Raw genomic sequence first — 19723 nt, 5'->3', positions numbered from 1 at the left:
AACAGAGCATGGTCAGATGATGCTCCTAGAGCAGGGGAAGAACTCATACCTAAAGACAGAGCTTCTCTTGTATTTGCTAACAGCTTAAGCTGGTTCTTATTCAAACTAAACCTTGCTCCTTCCTTACCCATTTTGGTGGTATTTCAGTGTGTTGCCAGGCAGCCTTATTTGTCATTTTTACCGCATTCTCCATGACAAAAGGCTATGGCATTGTAAATACAAAATAATGGCATAACAGCAGGGCAAAGAGCAATCAGGAACAAAGAGGAAAAAAGTTCTTTAGTTTTCTAAAACTGGAAACTTCTAGCTTTTTTCATGTGCTCTACCCAGTGACACTTAGATGCCTGTCCTTAGCAAATACTTTCAGAGTATCTGGAGTCCACAAGAAAGACGGGGTTTCTTTCATGTCTGCTAAATATAGCTTGCCATCCTCCCTGGCTTTGCAATGCCCTCCTGTAGTTTCTCTCTCCATTTCTTTGTTCTAGTGCCTTTGTATTTCGTTTTACATACATATTAATCCACATGTGTTAAATAATATCAGCCCTCGAGGAACAGTTCGCTGAAAGCTGCTCTCTCGGTTCAGGTACTGTATTTTTCTAATCCTGGGCCAAAATGTACTCGAGGTGCCAATGTCCTCAGGATACTCTGTGAGAATCTCTGTATTTAAAAAAAAAAAAAAACAACGGGGGGGGGGGGGGGAAAGAAAATCGCTCTTTGTTAAAGTCATGCATGCTATCTACCTGTTCTCATTTTACAGCCTTTTACACCTTACCCCAGTATTAGACTTCTCCCTCCTGCCCTTGTTGAGGTCTCTGTCTCCTTTGGGAGCGGTTTCCTGGGATCCAGGCTGGGGTGGTCCTCTGGTAAGGCACAAACCAGCAGCAAGTAACCCGGTGGACAGCCGTTCGTACCCCTTCGCCTTGGCTGCGGGGTGTCTTGGGCTGCCCCCGCTCTGCTGCTGCGAGCACTGCTGTAATTGCAGCTCCTGGGTCCGGCCATCGCAGCAGGAGCTGGATGCTGCTCGGCAGGACGGGGACTTAACGCGCCCGCGAACTGCAGCTGAGACCTCGCCGAGTGTTGGAAGTGTCAGCGCTGCAAAGCAGCTCGGGGGGGCTTGGTGCCGAAATTCTGCCTTTGCTCTTTCCTGGGAACGTCAGTGTCATTTGTACTTAAAAAACCTGAGATTACTAATAATTAGGCCACTGTGAAGCAACATACTGGAACTCCTAAATGTGTACAGAGCGTATGTTTGTCATATAACGTAGCACATACATTTTATTTTCCAGGAACCAAAATTGCTTGAAACAATTCTCTTTACAGTATAAAAATAATTTCCTATGTTGACACAGCTTCACGATAGGTCGTGTGCCATGGCACTCTGAGCTCCGCAACAGGAAGGCGAGCTTTAGCTTCTGCATCTGTGTCCACTGATCTCACTTCACCCAGAGGTTTGACCCCCATCATTGTCTTCCAGATCTGCTATTCAGTTTATGATGAGTCAGTCTCTACGCTCATTTCCCTCAGTCTTCTGCAGGAAAGACCGTAGGAATATATTTTGGCTCTTAGCATTAAGTGTCGTAGCTTGTCAGATTTCTGTTTACAGTAGAAGCTCCTAAATGAATGTTTGAATTTAACAGAGTCTCTCCAAACACCTCTTGCTCTAGCAAGTAGGTGCCAGGTTGTCTTGAGGGGAACTCATCTCACACAGCTGTGGCTACCTGCTTTGCTTCGCAAGCAGCAAAACTTACTTTAGTGCACGGTTTTGCTCATTTTGCCCACCCAATTGCTGTGATTCCTCGTCCTGCTGCGGACGGAGCTCAGCGCCTTGCATTGCACCCCTGCCTAGCTGCAGTTTACAGGCTGGGGCTCGGTGCTAGTTCAAAATCTGCCCCAGCTCCCTCAGTGTTGCTGGTGGTACGGTGTGATGGCTGAGTGGTCCCGCCGGCAGCGGTGAGGACCTGAGGGGGCTGGGAAGGACCGCCGGAGCCCATCCAGTTGAGGAGAGTGAGGGCATTTCAAGGGAAAGCTGTAAATAGCAAGCCCTAAACTCAACTGACATCGGGACCGGGGTGGGAGGGTAGGACTCATCCCCCTCCTTTAGAAACCTATCCTAGGATGGAGTGAGTTTCCCTCCCAGGGAGCCTCTCTCGTCCCCTCCGTCCCAGCTCTTCCTGGCATAACCCATGCCCAGGCTGTCCCATCACCTGCGGTGAGCTGAAAGGAATGCCAGCCTGTGTCCTGACAGCACAGCACATTGATAGGGGTGGGAAATTCGGCTTCTCTTTCCACCTCTCCCACTCCATCTATCACTTAACAAACCCCATAACCGCTCTGGAAGCGTTTTAATGTGCTGCTGTAGATGTTACGGGTGCATTACTGACTTTATAGGGAGCCTGCCTGCCCCAAATGAAAGGTGGTCTGGATAGCTCATCCTTTTCTTGATCTTGCACAGTACAAAAATGTGCTCGGTTTAGACCTCCGCTGGGGCAGGGATGCTGAACGCAGTCCTCCCTTCTCCTGCTTGAGCTGGGCTCACCGGTGCGTAGACCTTAAATACACAGGATGGTCCCCAGCTGCAGAGCTCAGAGCGCAGGCAGCTGCCTGGCACCTTCATCTCTCCCCTGTCCGCAGCAGATGCAAAAGTCATTGAACTAAATGCAACCTGAGAAATCCGCTTTTCAGAACGGAGGGGAAGACTTGTTCTTTTCCGGCTATATTGATTTGGTGGGAAAAAAATGACATCTCTGATAAATCTTGTCTTGCCTTGTCTTTAGAAATGGCATGTAAAAACTCTGTATGCTGAGCTATTCTTTCTTGCTTTCCTCAGCAAACAGGATGCAAAGGAAATTGTACGCATACATTTATGATTAATCATTAGGAGTCACTTAACAGTAGTGGTATGCTTGCTATTTTTGCTCTTTCCCCCTCTGATCCTGTGGCCTTTGTAAAAATAGAATGATTCCTCTAAAAATTTTGATACTATTAATTTCCAAAGCTCAATACAAGCTACTGGGAAAAGCAGGGGCAATTATATATTTTTTTTTTTTTTGGACAGTTACACTGAAAGTGAATTTGATGATTGTTGTCCATAGCTCTCTTTTCTAAGTTCATATAGGTTCAAATGCAATTAAAAATGCAAACAACTTTTGAAGAGGATAGTCTCAACTTTTTACCAAACAGTACATTTCAGCATTTACAACAAATAATCATTGGCAAGCTTCAGTCGGTGGCTGTCAGTTACTGGGGTAGTTCACTGCTCTGTTCTCTCGTGCAGAAAGCACTGTGGATGTTTTCCACAATAACAGCTTTAAAGTATCTGCCTTCCCTTTGCTCTCTGCTGCTGAAGCTGATGGGTACATCTGCGTGAGTAGGTGCAGGCAATCTTCTGCTGGGTCCGTTCAGGCTCCCGCCTGCCTCTGCACACTGACTCCAGACTGGAAGGCATGTGGATGTGCCCCAAAATTTCATGCACAAAGACTCCCTCGCAGATGAAATAGGAGACATAAGCACATTCTTACGTCCCACTGAGCCTTAGGGGGATAGGCTCTGCACGGCAAAGCTCGTAGGTGAGTGTAAAAAGAAACAAATGAATAAAATCCCCCAAACATCAGCAATGCGGTAGGGCTGAGTGCCTCCCTCTCTTTATGAGATACAGCATTTGGGAGCTGCGCGAGGTCACAGATCTCCTAAGCCCCATGCGTAGCAGCCAGCCAAGGTGTGCAGCTGTTTCCAGCTGCATGTCCCCCCTGAAGACCTCCTGCTCTTCCTAGGAAGGAGAGGAGAAGATGCTGGTTGGGGACTGTCTGGGGAACCAGGGATGCTGTTGAATTTTCAGACACCTTAGGGTACTGAGGGCAGGGGAAGGCAGAAAGAAAAGATCTGTCTGCACCTGGAAGCGTTCTTAAAGTTGATTTCCACTGGTGACGTTTCTTAACGGCATCCCAAATGTTAATATATAGCCACTTTCTGTAAGTAGATGTTTCACTTGCTCACAGCGCCAGTGTCAGCAGGTAAAGCAGTAATTAGTCAATACATTGGTAAAAAGAGACTAATTTATTAAACTAGGAAGAGCTTGAAAATAAATGTTAAGCCACAAAAAATTACGCTGCTTCTTTTGTTGTGGTTAGAAACTGTTGGAATAGTAGAGTGTTGGGACCTAGAAATACTCATTTGAATCAGATGCTTGTGATCTCTTGATTAAAAAATAATTTGGCTCATCTGCTAGCTGCTCTAATTGAAGAGAGGATTTGCCCATGTAAATGTAACACTGAATTATTATTCTTAATTCTAGTAACTTCCAGCCAGCAAAAATATGCTTCATAGTTATATTTTAACATTGCGATACTTAGAATTTGCATTGAGCCTTAGTGTGAGGTATCCAAATGACTAGAGGCTTTACTTCTCATTTGTGCTATACTTTTCATTGCTCTAGGGGTTAAAATAACTCACGAGGAACACACCCGTTTTTTTTATGCCTTCTCTCTCACCCTTTCTCTCCTGCATTGCATAACAACTCCAAGCGATTTTGTTTGACTTGCTCACCCTGTCACGTCCCCTGACTCCAAATGACCGGAGGTAGCTGCTTGTGTAACAGAAACCCCAGCAATTACTGCTGTTCCTCTTACGCTTGCCTCATTGTAATAATCTGTGATTTCAGTAAATTGTTAAAGTGCAGTAATTATAGCAATTAGGATTTTCATTGCTCTTTCTTACAGGCTTAGCTGGCTAAAGATAAGTCATAGGTTTCTTTTTTTTGCTTTGCTTTCATGTGTTTTGATAACACCTAATCAGAGGTGTTCTCTACAGAAAATGTACTGTGATTGCTCATTATTCTTCATTATAATTAAGCTCTCCTTTGAACGCAGTCTGTCACACTGAAGTGAATTTACACACAGAAGTATTCTGCAGAGGAGAGAAAAACTAAATTATGTCAATGTCACCACTTAATAAAAATTACCAACTTGCAGGCATCGGGGAGAACAAGCTTAAAGCTGTAAGTTTGGGTTCCCTTTCCATTTATTTTATTTTCCTGTGGTCTCTGAGCTGTTGGAGGAAATGCAAAGCTAACAGACACTGTGTCCTCGAGAGGACCGTGAGCCTTTTTTACATGATGCTCTCCAGACATGGGAACAGCTCCAGCTTGCCGAGTGTGTTGCCTCTGACGGTGGCCAAAAGCTGATGCCTGTGGAGGGAGGTAGAAGGAAAGAGCGGGCCTTTTATGGGATTTCCCTTGGTAGTAATCCCAGCTTGCTGCCAGGTGTGGCTTGGCGACTTCCTGCAGAGTTTGTGACATTCGGTGTTTTTCCCTTCGGTTAACTCCTCCGGTCTCGCCTCGCACCCAGGAATCTCGGGACATTTCCCAAACATGAGTGATGCTCTGAGTTTTCCTGTGTATTATCTGATGCTGTAGTGCACGTGGTTGCGTGTTCATTTTTTCTCTGCTTGATTTGTCATAGCAGCTTTAGACATTGTTCAGTTTTCATCTTTGTAGAAACTTCTGATTTTAGGTAGTTCCTGGTAGCATTTTGAAATAATGGTTTCATATACAGAGCTCTGTGAGCAGTGTTTTTGGATGATACTGCTCAGCTTTGCCAGCAGATTGTGATGTGTCTTTATATATCAAGGAGATGAAGTTCGTGATTTTTTGGAGCCTTTCGTCCAACAAGAGAAATTTGGTTTATGACTTTTGTGACATATTTCCCTGTAGCTTTTCTGCTTTTTCTATCTGGTCTAATGGCCATTATAGAGGTAGAAGAAAATTAATTAAAAACTATTAGCTATTAGCCTCAAAGGAAATAACATATTGGCAGACACAGCGAGCAATACCTGGCAACATTTCTCAGCTGTGCCTTTTTCAGTGAAAGATTCAAAAGGTTCAGGCAGTTCCAGCAAGGAATGGATGGACAAAGGTGAAGTGGATGTGAAATGGCGTTTGTCTTTTCCAGCACATTAAATCCATGCATGCCACGCTCTTCATAGATCATAAAGTTCTTGATCCTGAGTTGAGTCTACCTTTTGAACTCTGTTTCTGTGCAGCTATTGGAAAAATGTTACCCACTCGGAGTCATGACTCAAAACTGCCCTGGCTGGTCCCTTTCTTGTTCCGGTATGGAAAGTTTGCATTGAAAGCTGTTTCTCTTGCTTGATGTTTGGCTTTTTAGTTATTGTTTTGCACGTTTCTCCTCACTAACTCCAGAAACTGAAGCATATACTATATTTCTGATATATTAAAAAAAGCTGCTCCTTACATTTTTTTATTTTTTTAAGGGACACGGTAGCAGTGCAGCTTCAGAATAGGATAGCTCCATGAGTTACCAGGTTGCAGGTCATGAGTTTTGCCCAAAGTGTACAAGTAATAGCTTAGTTTTAAACTACATTCCTTTCTAAAGCTAATCCTCACATTACACCTACCCACTTCTCCATGGTACATAGCAAAGGGGAAGGAGGTTTGGCAGGGCTGGAACCCTTCTGATTCAAAGCACAAAACCCTGTTGTCTTCTCTTTTCCTTTCACTTCTGTTCTGCCAAGCAAATAACCTGTGCCACTCCTCCAGATAATCCCAGCAATACACTGTTGCAAGGGGTAACTTCTATGTCTTCCTTCACAAGTCTTGTAATACATATTATAACCATTCACTCCTACTTTACTATTCAGGGTGAGTCAGTTGTTGGGGTGGAAACTGTTACTTTCAAAAAACCTTGCAATAGTTACCAAAGCTTTCTGTTTGGAACATGCTTGGAAGTCTTGCTTTGCACTAACTGCTGTTGAAATTCATTTGGGCATACTTGACAGGTCTGCTACTAGTATTGGAGAGCTAATAAATATAAAGTACAAGATTAAGACCTTCAGTTTGTATTACCCAAAATGTTAAAGCTGTCATAATGAAGTATGAAAGCAATGCTATTTTGTATTAGCTTTATTTGTCTATACATTACTCATGCTTGACTCTTAGGAGCATAAATCACTTCTGGTTATTCTCTTTCAGCTGTTGAATATTAGGGCCATTATTTAATTCTGCAATGTTAACTGCAGATGGCTCAGCTGTCTGCCATCCTCTGCTGGTTTTAAAGCTTGGTGATGCTGCAGTGAATGTGGGAAGAGAAAAATGTGAAACCGAAACCTAGAACGACTAATAATTACTATTTACTATGTGTGTGAGAGAAGAGCAACAGCTGAGGAGATGTTTTCTTTACCACTTTCTGTTTCTGCCCAAAACAAATCAATTCAGGCTATGAAAAACTTTGCACTTCCTCATCTAGAACAGAAAAACAAACTTAATGAAGGTGAAAAATGGTTCGAGAGGTTATGTTGCTGGAGGTGTAGATCAATAGTAATATTTGAGGGGAGACGTGTGTGGGAGTGACGTGCCGGTTAGTAAAGCTGAAGGTCAGTCCTCAGCTGGTGACTCCAGTGGAGACGTCACTGTAATAAGGATGTCCCTGGGAGCTGGGAAGCCTGGTGATACAGTTATCTCTGCCCTACAAGGAACTGCGTGAACGTACTGGAAGCCTCTCCTGGTAGCTGGGGTGTTATGTTGAGTCATGGTATTAATTATAGTTCCTGGACGAACTGCTCGGGTCACAGTGTTCGGCTTGTGAAAACATCGGTTCCAGCGACCGCGGGCAGTTGGCTAAGGCAGAAGCAAAGGCTGGTGTTTGCCTTTAGACTAAGGATTCGGTGACGGATTTTTGGTGGATTTCAGTGACACATGACATGAACTGAATATTAGTGCTAGGAAACCGTTTCTCTGAAGAGAAATATGGTAGTGCAGCATTTTAGAATCACAGAATCATTTAGGTTGGAAAAGACCCTTAAGATCATTGAATCCAACTGTTAACCTAACACTGCCAAGGCCACCACTAAACCATGTCCCTAAGCACCACATCTGCACGTCTTTTAAATACCTCCAGGGATGGTGACTCCAATGCTTCCCTGGGCAGCCTGTGCCAATGCTTGATAACCCTTTTGGTGAAAAAATTTTTCTTAATATCCAACCTAAACCTCCCCTGCTGCAACTTGAGGCTGTTACCTCTTGTCCTGTCCCTTGTTACTTGGGAGAAGAGACAGACCTCCACCTTACTACAAGCCCCCTTCAGGTAGTTGTAGAGAGCGATAAGGTCTCCCCTCAGCCTCCTTTTCTCCAGGCTAAACAACCCCAGTTCCCTCAGCCTCTCCTCATCAGACTTGTGCTCTAGACCCTTCACCAACTTGGTTGCCCTTCTCTGGACACGCTCCAGCACCTCAATGTCTTTCTTGCAGTGAGGGGCCCAAAACCGAACACAGTATTCGAGGTGCAGCCTCACCAGTGCCCAGTACAGGGGGACGATCCCTTCCCTAGTCCTGCTGGCCACATGATTTCTGATACAGGCCAGGATGCTATTTTCCTGAAATGTCAGAAAATGCAAAGATCAACCTCATACATTTTTACATATTTGAACTTTAAATCTGTTCCTTAAGCAATGGAGGAGGACCACACATACACTGAGTTGTAAGTTGCTTGCAATTGCCTGATCACACTCTATTGTGCATCCCTTGACTTTCCAGTGGTTTGATTTCCACCAGTATAAATATTATTCTGCCCAAACACTTTCAAATTTTAGAACTGAATGGCCTCGGTGTTGTGAAGTTCACTGTGTGTACGTCTAGACAGAAGGACTTTTGAGCTTGGTGGGCCTGATGTTGTCTCATCAGTCTTGAAAAGATGGTTCTTTTCAGAGAGAGTGACTCAGAGACATTTGTTGTGTAGCCTCTAGCATTGAGTAGCTGACTTTTTTTATTATTCTTAAATTGAAAATGGGGATATAAATGTTGTTACATGAAATGCATTAGTGCAAATGCATCTTTAAAATGTTTGGGTTGGAAGAGTTTGGATACAGTATATTTACCATAGTGAAGTATACATGCAGTGAACTACACAGGGTGCAGATTTTGAGAATAACCGAGAGTATGCTGCATCTCATGCAACACAAATTTATTAGAGCTCCCATGAGCTTCTCATATGTGATACTGCATCTTTTTGATGTTCTGTTTTTCCTGTCTGCATAGGGTTCAAAAAATAGTAGTGGGAAGGGAGAGGTGGCTGTTTCAAAGAGTATCAATTATCTGTACACAGAAGAAGTCATTTCTGGTTTTACAGGAAGCATGGCTTCATTTGGTAATGTTTGTAACCAGCAGGAAGAAAATACAATATTTTTTTGAAATACTACTTACAACAGGAAAATGCTATAGTTAAATATTGCTCTCCCTTTCTACGACTTCTGTCAGAGACTGATTTTTCACTGTGCTTGTATGGCTGATAAAACATTGTGTGGGAAGGTGCTGCTTACCTGTTTATTCCAGTTATATTCATTTCCTTATGGAGAGATGGAATGTGAACCTTCTCTGTTTGCAGAGACCAAAGCATTTTTTGGACATGTTTATACTAGAATAAATTTATGTTGAAGTATATGAAACAGCTAGAGTTGCCTTCTTGTTTGCCCTGTTTAAACTCCCACCACATAAGCTTAATCATGCTTTTTGTGGCAAAGACTAAATGATGAAACTTTTAGGAGTGCTCAGAATTCACCTGGTTTTTATTGCAGTGGTTTCAAGATGGTTTTCCATCCTTTTTAATAGAAACAGGAGTTAGAGCAGTGCTAGGCACATGTGAAAACCCTAACTGTAATGTGCATTTTTATTATAGAAAAGATTTATACCTTCTTTCAAATTGCCTTAGGAGACCGGCTTAACACAGAAAGTATTTTATTGCTTAAGAGGTAAACAATTGCAGCAACCAGAACCCAAGAGTGTTTTTAATTTCAATAAAAAAAGACGCCAAAGGTCAATTAGTGCTTTGAAAGGTTGGCGCAGAAATCAGCGCAGGGCACTGCAAGTCCACACATATTTTGCAGCAAAACTTCTGTTCTAGTTGTTCCATATTTTGCATGTGAGGGGCACTGCATGGCATCTGTGTTAAATATCGTCAAAACGAAATGACCCTTACCTATGCAGGAAGGAGAGGGATGCGCTATGATTACTTTTCCCCCCACCCTGCATAACCCAATGGAGCACGTGGCCTCCCGACAGCGCCGGCGACGCAGTGATATTTCACGGTGGCACGAGTAAGTTGCCAAGCAGCAGCTGCTTTTGCCAAGCACCTTGTTTGGAGCCGTGACTGCTCAGCACGTCTATTTGTGGCGTGGAGCGAAATGCTCAGCGGGGCTGGCCGGCCACCAAGCCTTCTCTGTAAAAGTCCCCATCTACCTCTTGCAGCCATCAGCTCGGGCAGCCGGATTTTAAAGCTCTCCAGAGAAGGCAGTGTGCGAGCAGGGCTGCAGTCGTCCATCGGCGATGATGATAAAGCAGCGTGGCTATTTTTGCTGTGGTTTTCTGAAGCCCTTCTCTGTAGCCACAGTGGGACGCTTCCCCTCCCCTCTTCTGCCGTTTCCTTTAGCACCTTCCCCACCATCAGCTCTGACTTCTGATAAGATCCTCAGTGTACCAGGAGGAGCCTGTCTGTCTCCTTCCTCCCTATGTACCTTTTCCAGTTAAATACTTAACTTCTCCCTTTTCTCTTCTCCTTATCACTGCTTACTTAACAGCAGGCTGGTACATTTTGTCCCAGATGCCAGGGAATGCCCTTGGGAAGCTGCTGCTGCTGCTGCAAATCAACAACCCCCTCCACGCTTCTCGCTCCCCATGGATGGCTTCACCTCGGAGTAACCTAGAATTTCCTAATGAAAATGCTGTGTATTTTTAACAGGGTATTTCAGATCTTGGCAGCATGCCTCCAGCAAAATGACAGAACAGAGAAAGATGGCCAGCTGCTCTGGATTTGTGGATTACCAAACCTTCACAGTAGAAACTATGTTTTCCTGCAGTAGCGGAAAGGCCCTTTTTAAACTCCTGGCAGGCTCCCTTCTTGCTTAATGGAAAACAAATTGGGAGTATTTCCACCACCGGCAATGGCAATAGGCCTTGAGAACTGCACATATAGAGTCCTGTTACCTTGTAGCACTGCTTCTTGAAAAAAAGCTAGGAAGATTAAAACAGGCTTTTTGGATGGATATCTTATTGCACTGACTTTCTGTACTCCTTGCTTTGCTACAGCCATGCAGAAGACTGTACAGTAGCAGGCTGAAGAAGCAAGCAAATGTTTTCCTGTTGACCACAGAAGACACAAGGCAGCAGAAGTGGCTTCCAGCCACCTTGGTAGCCTGTGGATTTTGGGTTACTGCAAGGACCGAGGTAGTCCACCGGGAGAAGGAAACTCTTCAGGGCTCTCCGATTTGCAGCAGCAGCCTCCCAGGAGAATTGCCTGCCCTCTGGGACAAAAGACAAGAAAAAAATTAAGGAGATGGTCAGTGATAAGGGGAAGAGACAGACTGACTTGCTGTTTCTTATCTTAGTGGGTTGGTGCACCTGCACTAATCCTGGATGAATCAGCATGATTAGTCCATTGCAATCAGCCTCCCTGGAGTTTTTCATACCCACAGAAGCTCAGCATTGACCTGTGCAGGACATGTTGGGAAGAAGAATGGAGAAGAAGAGCCGGCATCACTACACCTGCATCTCTGTTGGCAGACAGTGCTCGTTTTCATCATCGGTGCTGCAGCAGACACAGAAACCTTTTCTTCCAGCTCCGTTTCCTGCAAACGGTGCTCTGGCAAGATCATCATGGCTTAGGGCTACAACCTGAGCATTGCTTGATCTGGAGCTTGCTCCATGACAGATAAAAATAGGGCTTGAGCTCCAGCCAAGCCATGTCAGTGGTGAGGGTGCAGCCTCCTTAGCCTGTTAGAGCTTGTGAATCCCCGTACCTCTGGTGCAAGACGGATAATCACACCTACGGATGGGTAAATAAGCAGGGTCATGCTGCCTGGGTCCCACCTACCATGATGTCCTGTGGCACAGGAGAATAACTTGCCCAGGGGTTGATTGCTACCGAGGGGAGGCGAAGGAAAGACTCCTGACCAAACCCATCCCACAAATTTGGCAGCAGCAGAAGCGTAGTGCTGGGTTGGCCAGGCTGCTGGAAGACGGCTGCGTGCGAGCCCAGGCCTGCGTGGAGAGTGGTGTGTGTGCTGCTGTACGCTTACGAGCGAGCTATCCCAACTAGCGGTGAGAGATACGGCCCCAAACCATCATAAATCAGACCCTCTGCAGTAGGTCCAATGAAGGTGAAGGTGTATTAGGAAGTAGTAGCCTTGACTGGACCTTCTGTCATAGGCTTTGTCATCTTCTAGTCCTAATTTCTCTACTTGTTGCCTCTGTTCATCTCCTTCCTGCCCTCCTCTGCTTTCTCGTGCCCCCTTGCAGACCAGCAGATTCTTCCAATACCAAGGTGCTGTGTGTCACGAGCACAAAGTGCATGTGGTTCGGCAGTTCAGTGGATTGCTAACGAGGCTGAGTCAGTTCAACGCGAGAGAGAGTTTCTCGGGACAGCTTCCCAAAAGCCTGCTTTGTCTGCAGTTGCTGGAAGCTGAGTATCCCACGTCTGCCGCAAGCGCTGCGTTTCGAGCAGGGAAAGCTTGCAGGAGGGTAATTATTAGCTGCTGATCTGCAGCTAATCGACCCAGCCTTCCCTAGTAAGCGGTGCACAACAGGTTTTTTAAATAGAATATAACCATGAAGTGCTTGCAACATTAGGAGGGCATTCTGTGGTGAAGGAGTGATTAATTTTTCATTCTTTCTTCCCGGTCTTGCTTTCTCAGTTCACTAATATCCACACTAAATTACTTCAGTAAGTGTTCTTACGTTAGATAATTGTTCTAAATGCAGCACATCACTGGAAATCGAGCTTCTTTTTTCCTTCTTCATATATTCCCCATTATAGCATACCTGGCAGTTTGGTTAATGGCCTGTGAAGCACAACAGAAACCAAACTATCCATCTGTACCTACCCCTTCTCTGAAGTACTGACAAGAAGAAAGATGCCTGTAGATAAATTCAGCACACATGGCTTCTAAGACACAAGTTGAACCTTAAAGGCCATTTTTACAATGTAATTAATATACCGTAGCATTAAAGCAATGTTTACCTAATGACAGAAGTCTTCTCTTCGTGCTTTCCACTGCTGGTTTGCGCACGATAAAATATTGTTGGAATCTGCCTCCACCCTGCCTCAGCAGAAAGTAGCTGCGGAGAAGTTTGGTGGTGAATATTTGCAAACATATTTGCTCACATAGGTTACTCACACCACCACTCTCCTGGGCGGCTTCTATCAGCAGCCGGCCGGCAGCGAAGCCGCTTTCCAGCATCCGAGTTTGCATGAGGGCCTGGCAGGGGAATGCGCTCCTCCGCTCGCAGCCAGCATCAGTAAATCACAGCGTGACGGGCTCACCGCCCCGCTGCTGAACTTTTAACTTGAAGCTCTAGCAGGGTGCTGAGTCGCTCCGGCTACATGACACGGAGCTGTGAAAGTAAATCACTTCGCTGGGAGCAAGGGGAAGTCCAGCATATTGTTTTGCAGACTTTGCCTACAGTTTCTCTGCGGTATAAGCGTAGAATATATACACCCAGGAAAGCAATTAGAGAGTGATGGACTTCCAGCGCAGAGCTCACCCTTACCCCATCCCGGAGGATGAAGAGGTCGCACACAATGTCGCTCCTGATGCTCACAACTCTGCAGGAAATGAAGGCGAGAAACCGGTGTCAAAATTGCAACGTAGGCACAGTGACATAAAACTCTACAAAGAGTTTTGTGACTTTTATGCAAGATTGTAAGTTCATTCTCTTCAGCTTTGGGGTGTAACTACAGTGACATTATTACTGTATTGCACATACGTATTTTATTTGAGCTCCGGGCAGGCTGTGCAAGCCGTTCTCTAATGTAACCTTTGCCACTGTTCTGCTTGATACATTGCCAGTTGTAATCGTCAACTAAAATTTGAGCTGTTGCTTTAAACTTCATCATTAATTGCATCAGAAATTTTTATCGGCAGTTGAAACGGGGTTGGAATTTGTCAAGTAGTCTTTCTGACTTTAGGTTGTTTGCATATTGTTTTGGGCAAACAGATAAACTGCTTCCCTAATGCAGAAGGATTACATACATCGCTGTTGTTACATATATGATGCATTTCAAAGTGAAGTACTTTTGCATACTGAGGAGGAAAGCTTTATGTTTTCATTTGGTTTTGAACTTTGTTTCATGTTTTTGCTTGGATTGTACTTTATGTCTGGCAGCACTTAAGATCCTTAGTGCTCGAGAACTGTTGAGGTGATGATGAAAGATCCCAGTTTCTTTTGTGATTATTCTTCATTTAGGTTGATAAGGAGAACGGGTGAAATGACTGAGGTTTTCCCCGACAGAAAGCATACACAATCCATGGAGTCTGTTGGCGAGCTTTATACTTAATCACAGTTTATACGTATAATCACTGTAGTTTGTCTGTAGGCTTGTCTGTTATGTATGGGATAGACCATCCTCCATCTGATCTCCTTGTGAAATTTGCCCACTTGTTTCACTGGGAGGGCAGCGAATATTTGGATAGCAGTTACTGTTTTCCTCTTCCGCAAAGATCTCTAGAGAGAGGGGGGGGGGAAACCAACCCAGCTAATAATGACTGGTCAGATGTGACCTTGCGAAGGGCTTTTCTGTGAGACAGCATAAGAAATAGATAAAGCACATTCCTTTTTGAACCATGTGCCAGGTGTTTGCTTGCTCCCTTGGGTGCTGTGCAAGGAATGAATTCAATTCCTATTGAACCTGGTGGGAGCCAAGAAATCTTAGTCCCTTGGGGGGGGAAAGGCTTGGCATCTTACAGAGGACTGAGGGCTCTGCACTTACAGGCGCAGCATGATAGCTGTATCAAAATGTATGCGTGTGTGCACATGTGTTTGAAATACTGTCAGTTGTTTAATAATCTTCTAGGTAGATGTTTGAGTCGGTGGTTTTGTCAGCTCTGGTCAGATTGTAATGAAACCAGACCGCTGCCCTGTATCTGCTCTCAAATGGTAATAGGGCAGAGAGGTGATCCTGAAAGGCATAGCTTTGAGAGTCTAGATATGAGTAAGAAAATGTTTGCAAAGGAAAAATCAAGTGAGCCTTTTTCTGGCCTTAATTAACTGAAACACAGCTGTACTGTCTTCTGCAGTTGGGGACACAATCCTAGTGAAGTAGCTAATTCCTCTGATATTTTGCAGCTAACTACACTGTCATTTTATGGTCACGTGCCTTTGAGAAGCAACCAGGGCCGCTATTTGAGTAATTTTTTGCATCCCCGGCATGGGTTTGCCAGCTTGTGCTGGCCTGCGTGAGGGTCGCAGTGGGGCAGCCAGAGCATTTCCATTCTACCCCTTGGCCCTGGACCAACACCAGCACGCCGTGAGCTGAGCTCCCTGACATGAACCCTAACAAACCAACAAAAAATCCCATGACTTCAAACTAAATTTGTAAAATTACTTCAATCTATGCAAAGCTTATATAAGGAATAATTGTTTACCTGCTCTGGTTTTCAGTAATATCTGCCACACTGGATACCGTACACTCTTTCACATTGCTTATTTAGAGCTTTTCAACCAATGCTGCTATATATATTTTAGAATAAGGAATTGTTTTCCTGCGTGATGCCAGTCCTCGATTATTGTTAATATTTGCCCTTGATTTCTCTAATTCTAATGTATTTTGTCATTTTTATAGTACTTCTTTGAATTGCCTGCCTTTTCTTATCATAAAAATCCTGTAAATGTATCTGTAGTAATGATGTTTCTGTTTGGTTATTTGAATTAGTAGTTATTACAGTGCGTTGCGGGGGTTTTGTTTCTAAAGAGTTTGGGGGCAGGGGGGAAATGGCAGTTTTATTTCTGAGGGGGTGCCACAAGTCATTAAGTCCATTGAAAAATTTGTGTTGAGCAGCCTAGCGTTAGGCTGATGCAGTTGGCTTTGGGAAAAAAAAAGAGACCCACAACCAGCAGTGTTGCCTATTTGGGCTAATTTCCTTTCTGTTTCTTTTTTTTTTTTTTAATGACAGCAACATGGCGAATGCACTTGCAAATGCCATCTGTGAGCGCTGCAGGGGCGGTTTTGCTCCTGCTGAGAAAATTGTCAACAGCAACGGTGAGCTGTACCACGAGCAGTGCTTCGTCTGCGCCCAGTGCTTTCAGCAGTTTCCCGAAGGGCTCTTCTACGAGGTAAGCAGGGCAGGGTGCCCCTCTCGCCCCCAGCTTTTGCCTTGTGCCTTCATTCCCATACCAGAAGTAGCTATGGGCAGATCAATAGCTTAAAAAGCCCTGTGGCAAGAACTGGGCTCTGAAAGGATATGCCCAGTAGTGGGAGAAAAAAGCAGAAGCATTTCTGTGCTAATTTGGAGGACATCAGTGTATATAACTTTATTTAAATGTGTAGCCTAATGTTATCAGAGCTGAGAAAAAAACTGCTGGACATTTCTTTCTTGGTGCAGATTTTTTTCCCCTGAAATATGTGAATCTGATATATCATACCAGAAATACAGAGAAAACATAATTCTTAGAAGCAGACAGTCATATAGAGGGAGACCCCAGCATCCTGTGGTCCATAGGAGGTTTATCACTGAGTTGGGTGAGGCCAGCATGGCATGTGAAAAGTTCCTCGTGGTGATGACCTGTAAGTCAGCATGCTGAGATCAGGGTGTGCAGAGAGCCCAGACCAGACAGGGCCTGTGTAGGTAGGGTCAACTCTAGGTTTAACAAACTGGAGCATTCAGAGTTAGCAGTACTTACATGCTTTCAAGGGTTAAAACCTGCTCTCAGTCATATTTCTCAGATCCGGGTAGATTGCCCTCACCTCAGATGGGTATTCTGATATCTGTGTCATTTTATTTTGCCTTCCGCTATCGTGGGGATTCAGGCTGTGGCTCAGCTATCTCAAGCATAAAGTGGTTTTAGTGAAAGCTTTTGACTACTTCATAAAATATGAAGTGATTGGTATAAGGAAGGGTAGATGATGAAAGACAGGGAATTACTGTCAGAGAGATAAGGTCCTGCTGAAGTAGCTTGTAGTCCAACTTACAGTAGTGGTTACAGCATTTTTGTCATCCTGTGATCTGAAAAGGAAGGTGAGCAGCGTGTTAAAAGCACGATGCTGTGCTCTCACGTACAGTGTGCCATCGTTGTAGCAAGAGCAAAACAGTTTATCTTCCACAATAGTGTTTCTAATTTTATAGAGCCACATTATGTGATGATGAGGAGAAGCTGAGGAAGGCATGTAGATTGGAAAAGAGACTGGCAAAGGGGATTCCTGGGGTTTGCTTTCTCTCTCCTTGTTTGAGGATCAAAAGACTTTTCAGTGCTGTAGGGATAGTGTGGCACAAATTGCGGTAAATGCACCACTTGTGTTCCATAAGACATCAAAAGGTGAGCTGCAAGGCAGTAGCAATTAAATAAAAACAAAACAAAACACCCCCTAGATACTTACACGTTGCATTACAATTGTTAATATATACCGAGCTGCTGCCTGCCTGCAGGCATGGTAAGGAGTCCATCCTGACATGTTAAGACCTGAGGCAAACGTAAAGTGATATAAATGTTTTAAAACTAAAATATTTGTAATTGTGTTAATGAAATTGTCTTAAAACAATAAAATGTATTTTCTCTAAATGATGAGTACTTTATTAATCCTTTTTCTGACTCAAAAAACAGTGAGACATTCCAGGGACCTCCTTTAGAAAGTTGAATGGTCCTTTCTTAAAAATAAAAGTTTGAGAAATCCTGCTGTAGGCAGCCTGTATCTCCTACGGTGATGGACAAGGACCACAGTGGAAAGAAAGTCTTACTTTTGCACCTGGTCCAGGAATATTGCAACCTCTCTGTTGCTCATGGGTGGCCATACCTGAATCTTCTTGGCAGGGGCAAGTATCCTGGTGGTGTTTAGATATATTGGACGTAGGCATTTTGCTTCCTACTGCTACCTTGTTAACATTCGTATTCATTATGGCTGGTCTTAGAGCACTCTCTTACTGCAAAGTGAGGCTCCCTGTTAAAGACAGTAAGTCAGAAGTGAGTGTCGATAGATTGTCCTGGGAATGAAAATAGCCCCGTGTACTAAATATGTTTTGGTTAACTTTGCTAGGGTTTTTTTCAGGCTAGGTAGAGACTTTGTTCTTGAGAAATGTTACATAGAAAGTGGAAGGTTTCAGTTAAGAATAGACCCTTTTTGCCACAGCTATTAAAGAGATAAAATAATTGTGATGAGGATTAAATGAATACGTAAAGACTTGCGTGTGGCTTGAACTTCACATCACCCTTCTGCCTCTAGCCCTTCTCATGTTCACCACAAGATCTTGCAGTTTCTCTGTGCACTAGCAAGTTTGCTGCCATTGAAGACAGGGACTTTTGGGTCTGTTTAAGCCCTCTGACAGCCTTCAGATGATGGCTCACAGATCTTACCCAGCCTTCCTATACTGGCCTGGGCATCATCTAGAGAGTGGAGAGGTCAGTGGATATCTGTGCTGTCCCAGTCCTCGTGCCTTTGGGGCTGTTTCAGCCGGGAAATCTTCGGCAGGTCCTTCTCCTCTGTCTCTGCACCCTTTAGGGTGTCCACACAGGTCCTGTGCTGCCAGAAGGACTCTCACTTAGCACTGAAGTGTCCACTGAGATGATTGCAGTGGAAACCCCAACATGTTTCCCGGTGGTGCTGCTCAGGAGAAGGGCGGACAAGGGCACAGCTTGCTCTTCTTTCATTTGGTCCCTCAGTATTAGAGGTGAGAACGTACTGGGTGACAGTGTTTGGGGGAGAGAGCCCTAACGAGGCAGGTGGAGGGTGAGCTTAGGTTGGCCAACGCTCAGGAGTTGGCTGACAGTGCTCTGAGGACTCTGTATCGCTGTCGAGAAAAAGTGACTGGAGAAGACAGGCAGAAAGGGTGTCTTCCTCTGACTGGCTTAATGCACTCTTTGAGAAGATGGATGTGTTTGGAGGTGTCACCAGGTAACGTGTTTTTCTGAGCAGGTTCCCCGTGGGTAAACACAGGCGTGAGTTTGTGTTTATTCTGTGCCTGGTTTAGCTAAGCTAGTGTTTCCTGGAAATTATTTCCAGCTCTTAGCAATGGGGAAGTCAAATATTCTTCCCCTGCCTATCGCAAGCCTTGCAGTGTTCCCCCAGTTAGTCATTAAACCGCTTATCACATCAGCTGTCAAACACTGCCGTCATAAGCTTTCACGCTGTTTTCCATGGGTGGGAGCTGAACTGGTCAGGCCGATGCCGGTCTCCTGCGCCGTGGGACGTGTCCCCGGGCTTCTTGCAGGGACCCCGATCGGCACAGCTCGCCGTGGGCTGGCACTGGAGCCAAGCTGCTTGCAGGCATAAGCGGTGCCGCACCGGAGCGGTGCCCATCCGCAGCTTGGAGTTTGCACAGCATAGCAGGAATTTTGTTGTTGTCCTCCCAAGCCTATGTTAGAAATGACGATATGGATTCGTAACCAGCCAGCGTTGGCCTTGTTGCATAAGGGTGTAAGCGAGAGCTGTGTGCCTAGTGTTGCAGGGGAACTGAGGGTTTAGGACCTGCTAGGGTATATTTGTGTTTCGGTGTGCTCAGTATCATCAGTTTAGCATGTTTTCTTACACACTCAGCCTAAACAGAACTTAGCATAAGCACATGCCAGCAGAGTTTCCAAATGGGGAGATCGAAGGACTTAGAGAGCTGCATCCCACCACAGAAGAAATACAGCAAAATCCTTATGGACTACTCACAACAGCTATAATTGGGGAATCTGTATCACTATTTTTTTTTTTAATAAAATAAAATGGGATGGCACGTGACTTTTGTCTCCT

General features: G+C 44.6%; 1 protein-coding gene across 8 annotated transcripts in view; it reads left to right on the top strand.

Moving 5' to 3' along the window:
- The window catches only part of LIMS1 (LIM zinc finger domain containing 1), a 73964-nt gene that overhangs the window by 41084 nt on the left and 13157 nt on the right, over positions 1–19723 (top strand). For 6 of the 8 annotated variants that reach the window (XM_075057206.1, XM_075057207.1, XM_075057208.1 and 3 more), the window contains one exon: positions 15951–16110. In XM_075057206.1, coding sequence (XP_074913307.1) covers positions 15951–16110 — 160 coding nt within the window. Of the gene's footprint in view, positions 1–13300; positions 13701–15950; positions 16111–19723 lie in introns of those variants that run through there. The other 2 variants (XM_075057201.1, XM_075057200.1) reach the window with 1 other exon arrangement.

The sequence above is a fragment of the Buteo buteo genome, chromosome 25 (genome assembly GCF_964188355.1).
Source record: "Buteo buteo chromosome 25, bButBut1.hap1.1, whole genome shotgun sequence".
Lineage (NCBI taxonomy): Eukaryota > Metazoa > Chordata > Aves > Accipitriformes > Accipitridae > Buteo > Buteo buteo.
This window is presented reverse-complemented; position numbering and strand designations above follow the sequence as displayed.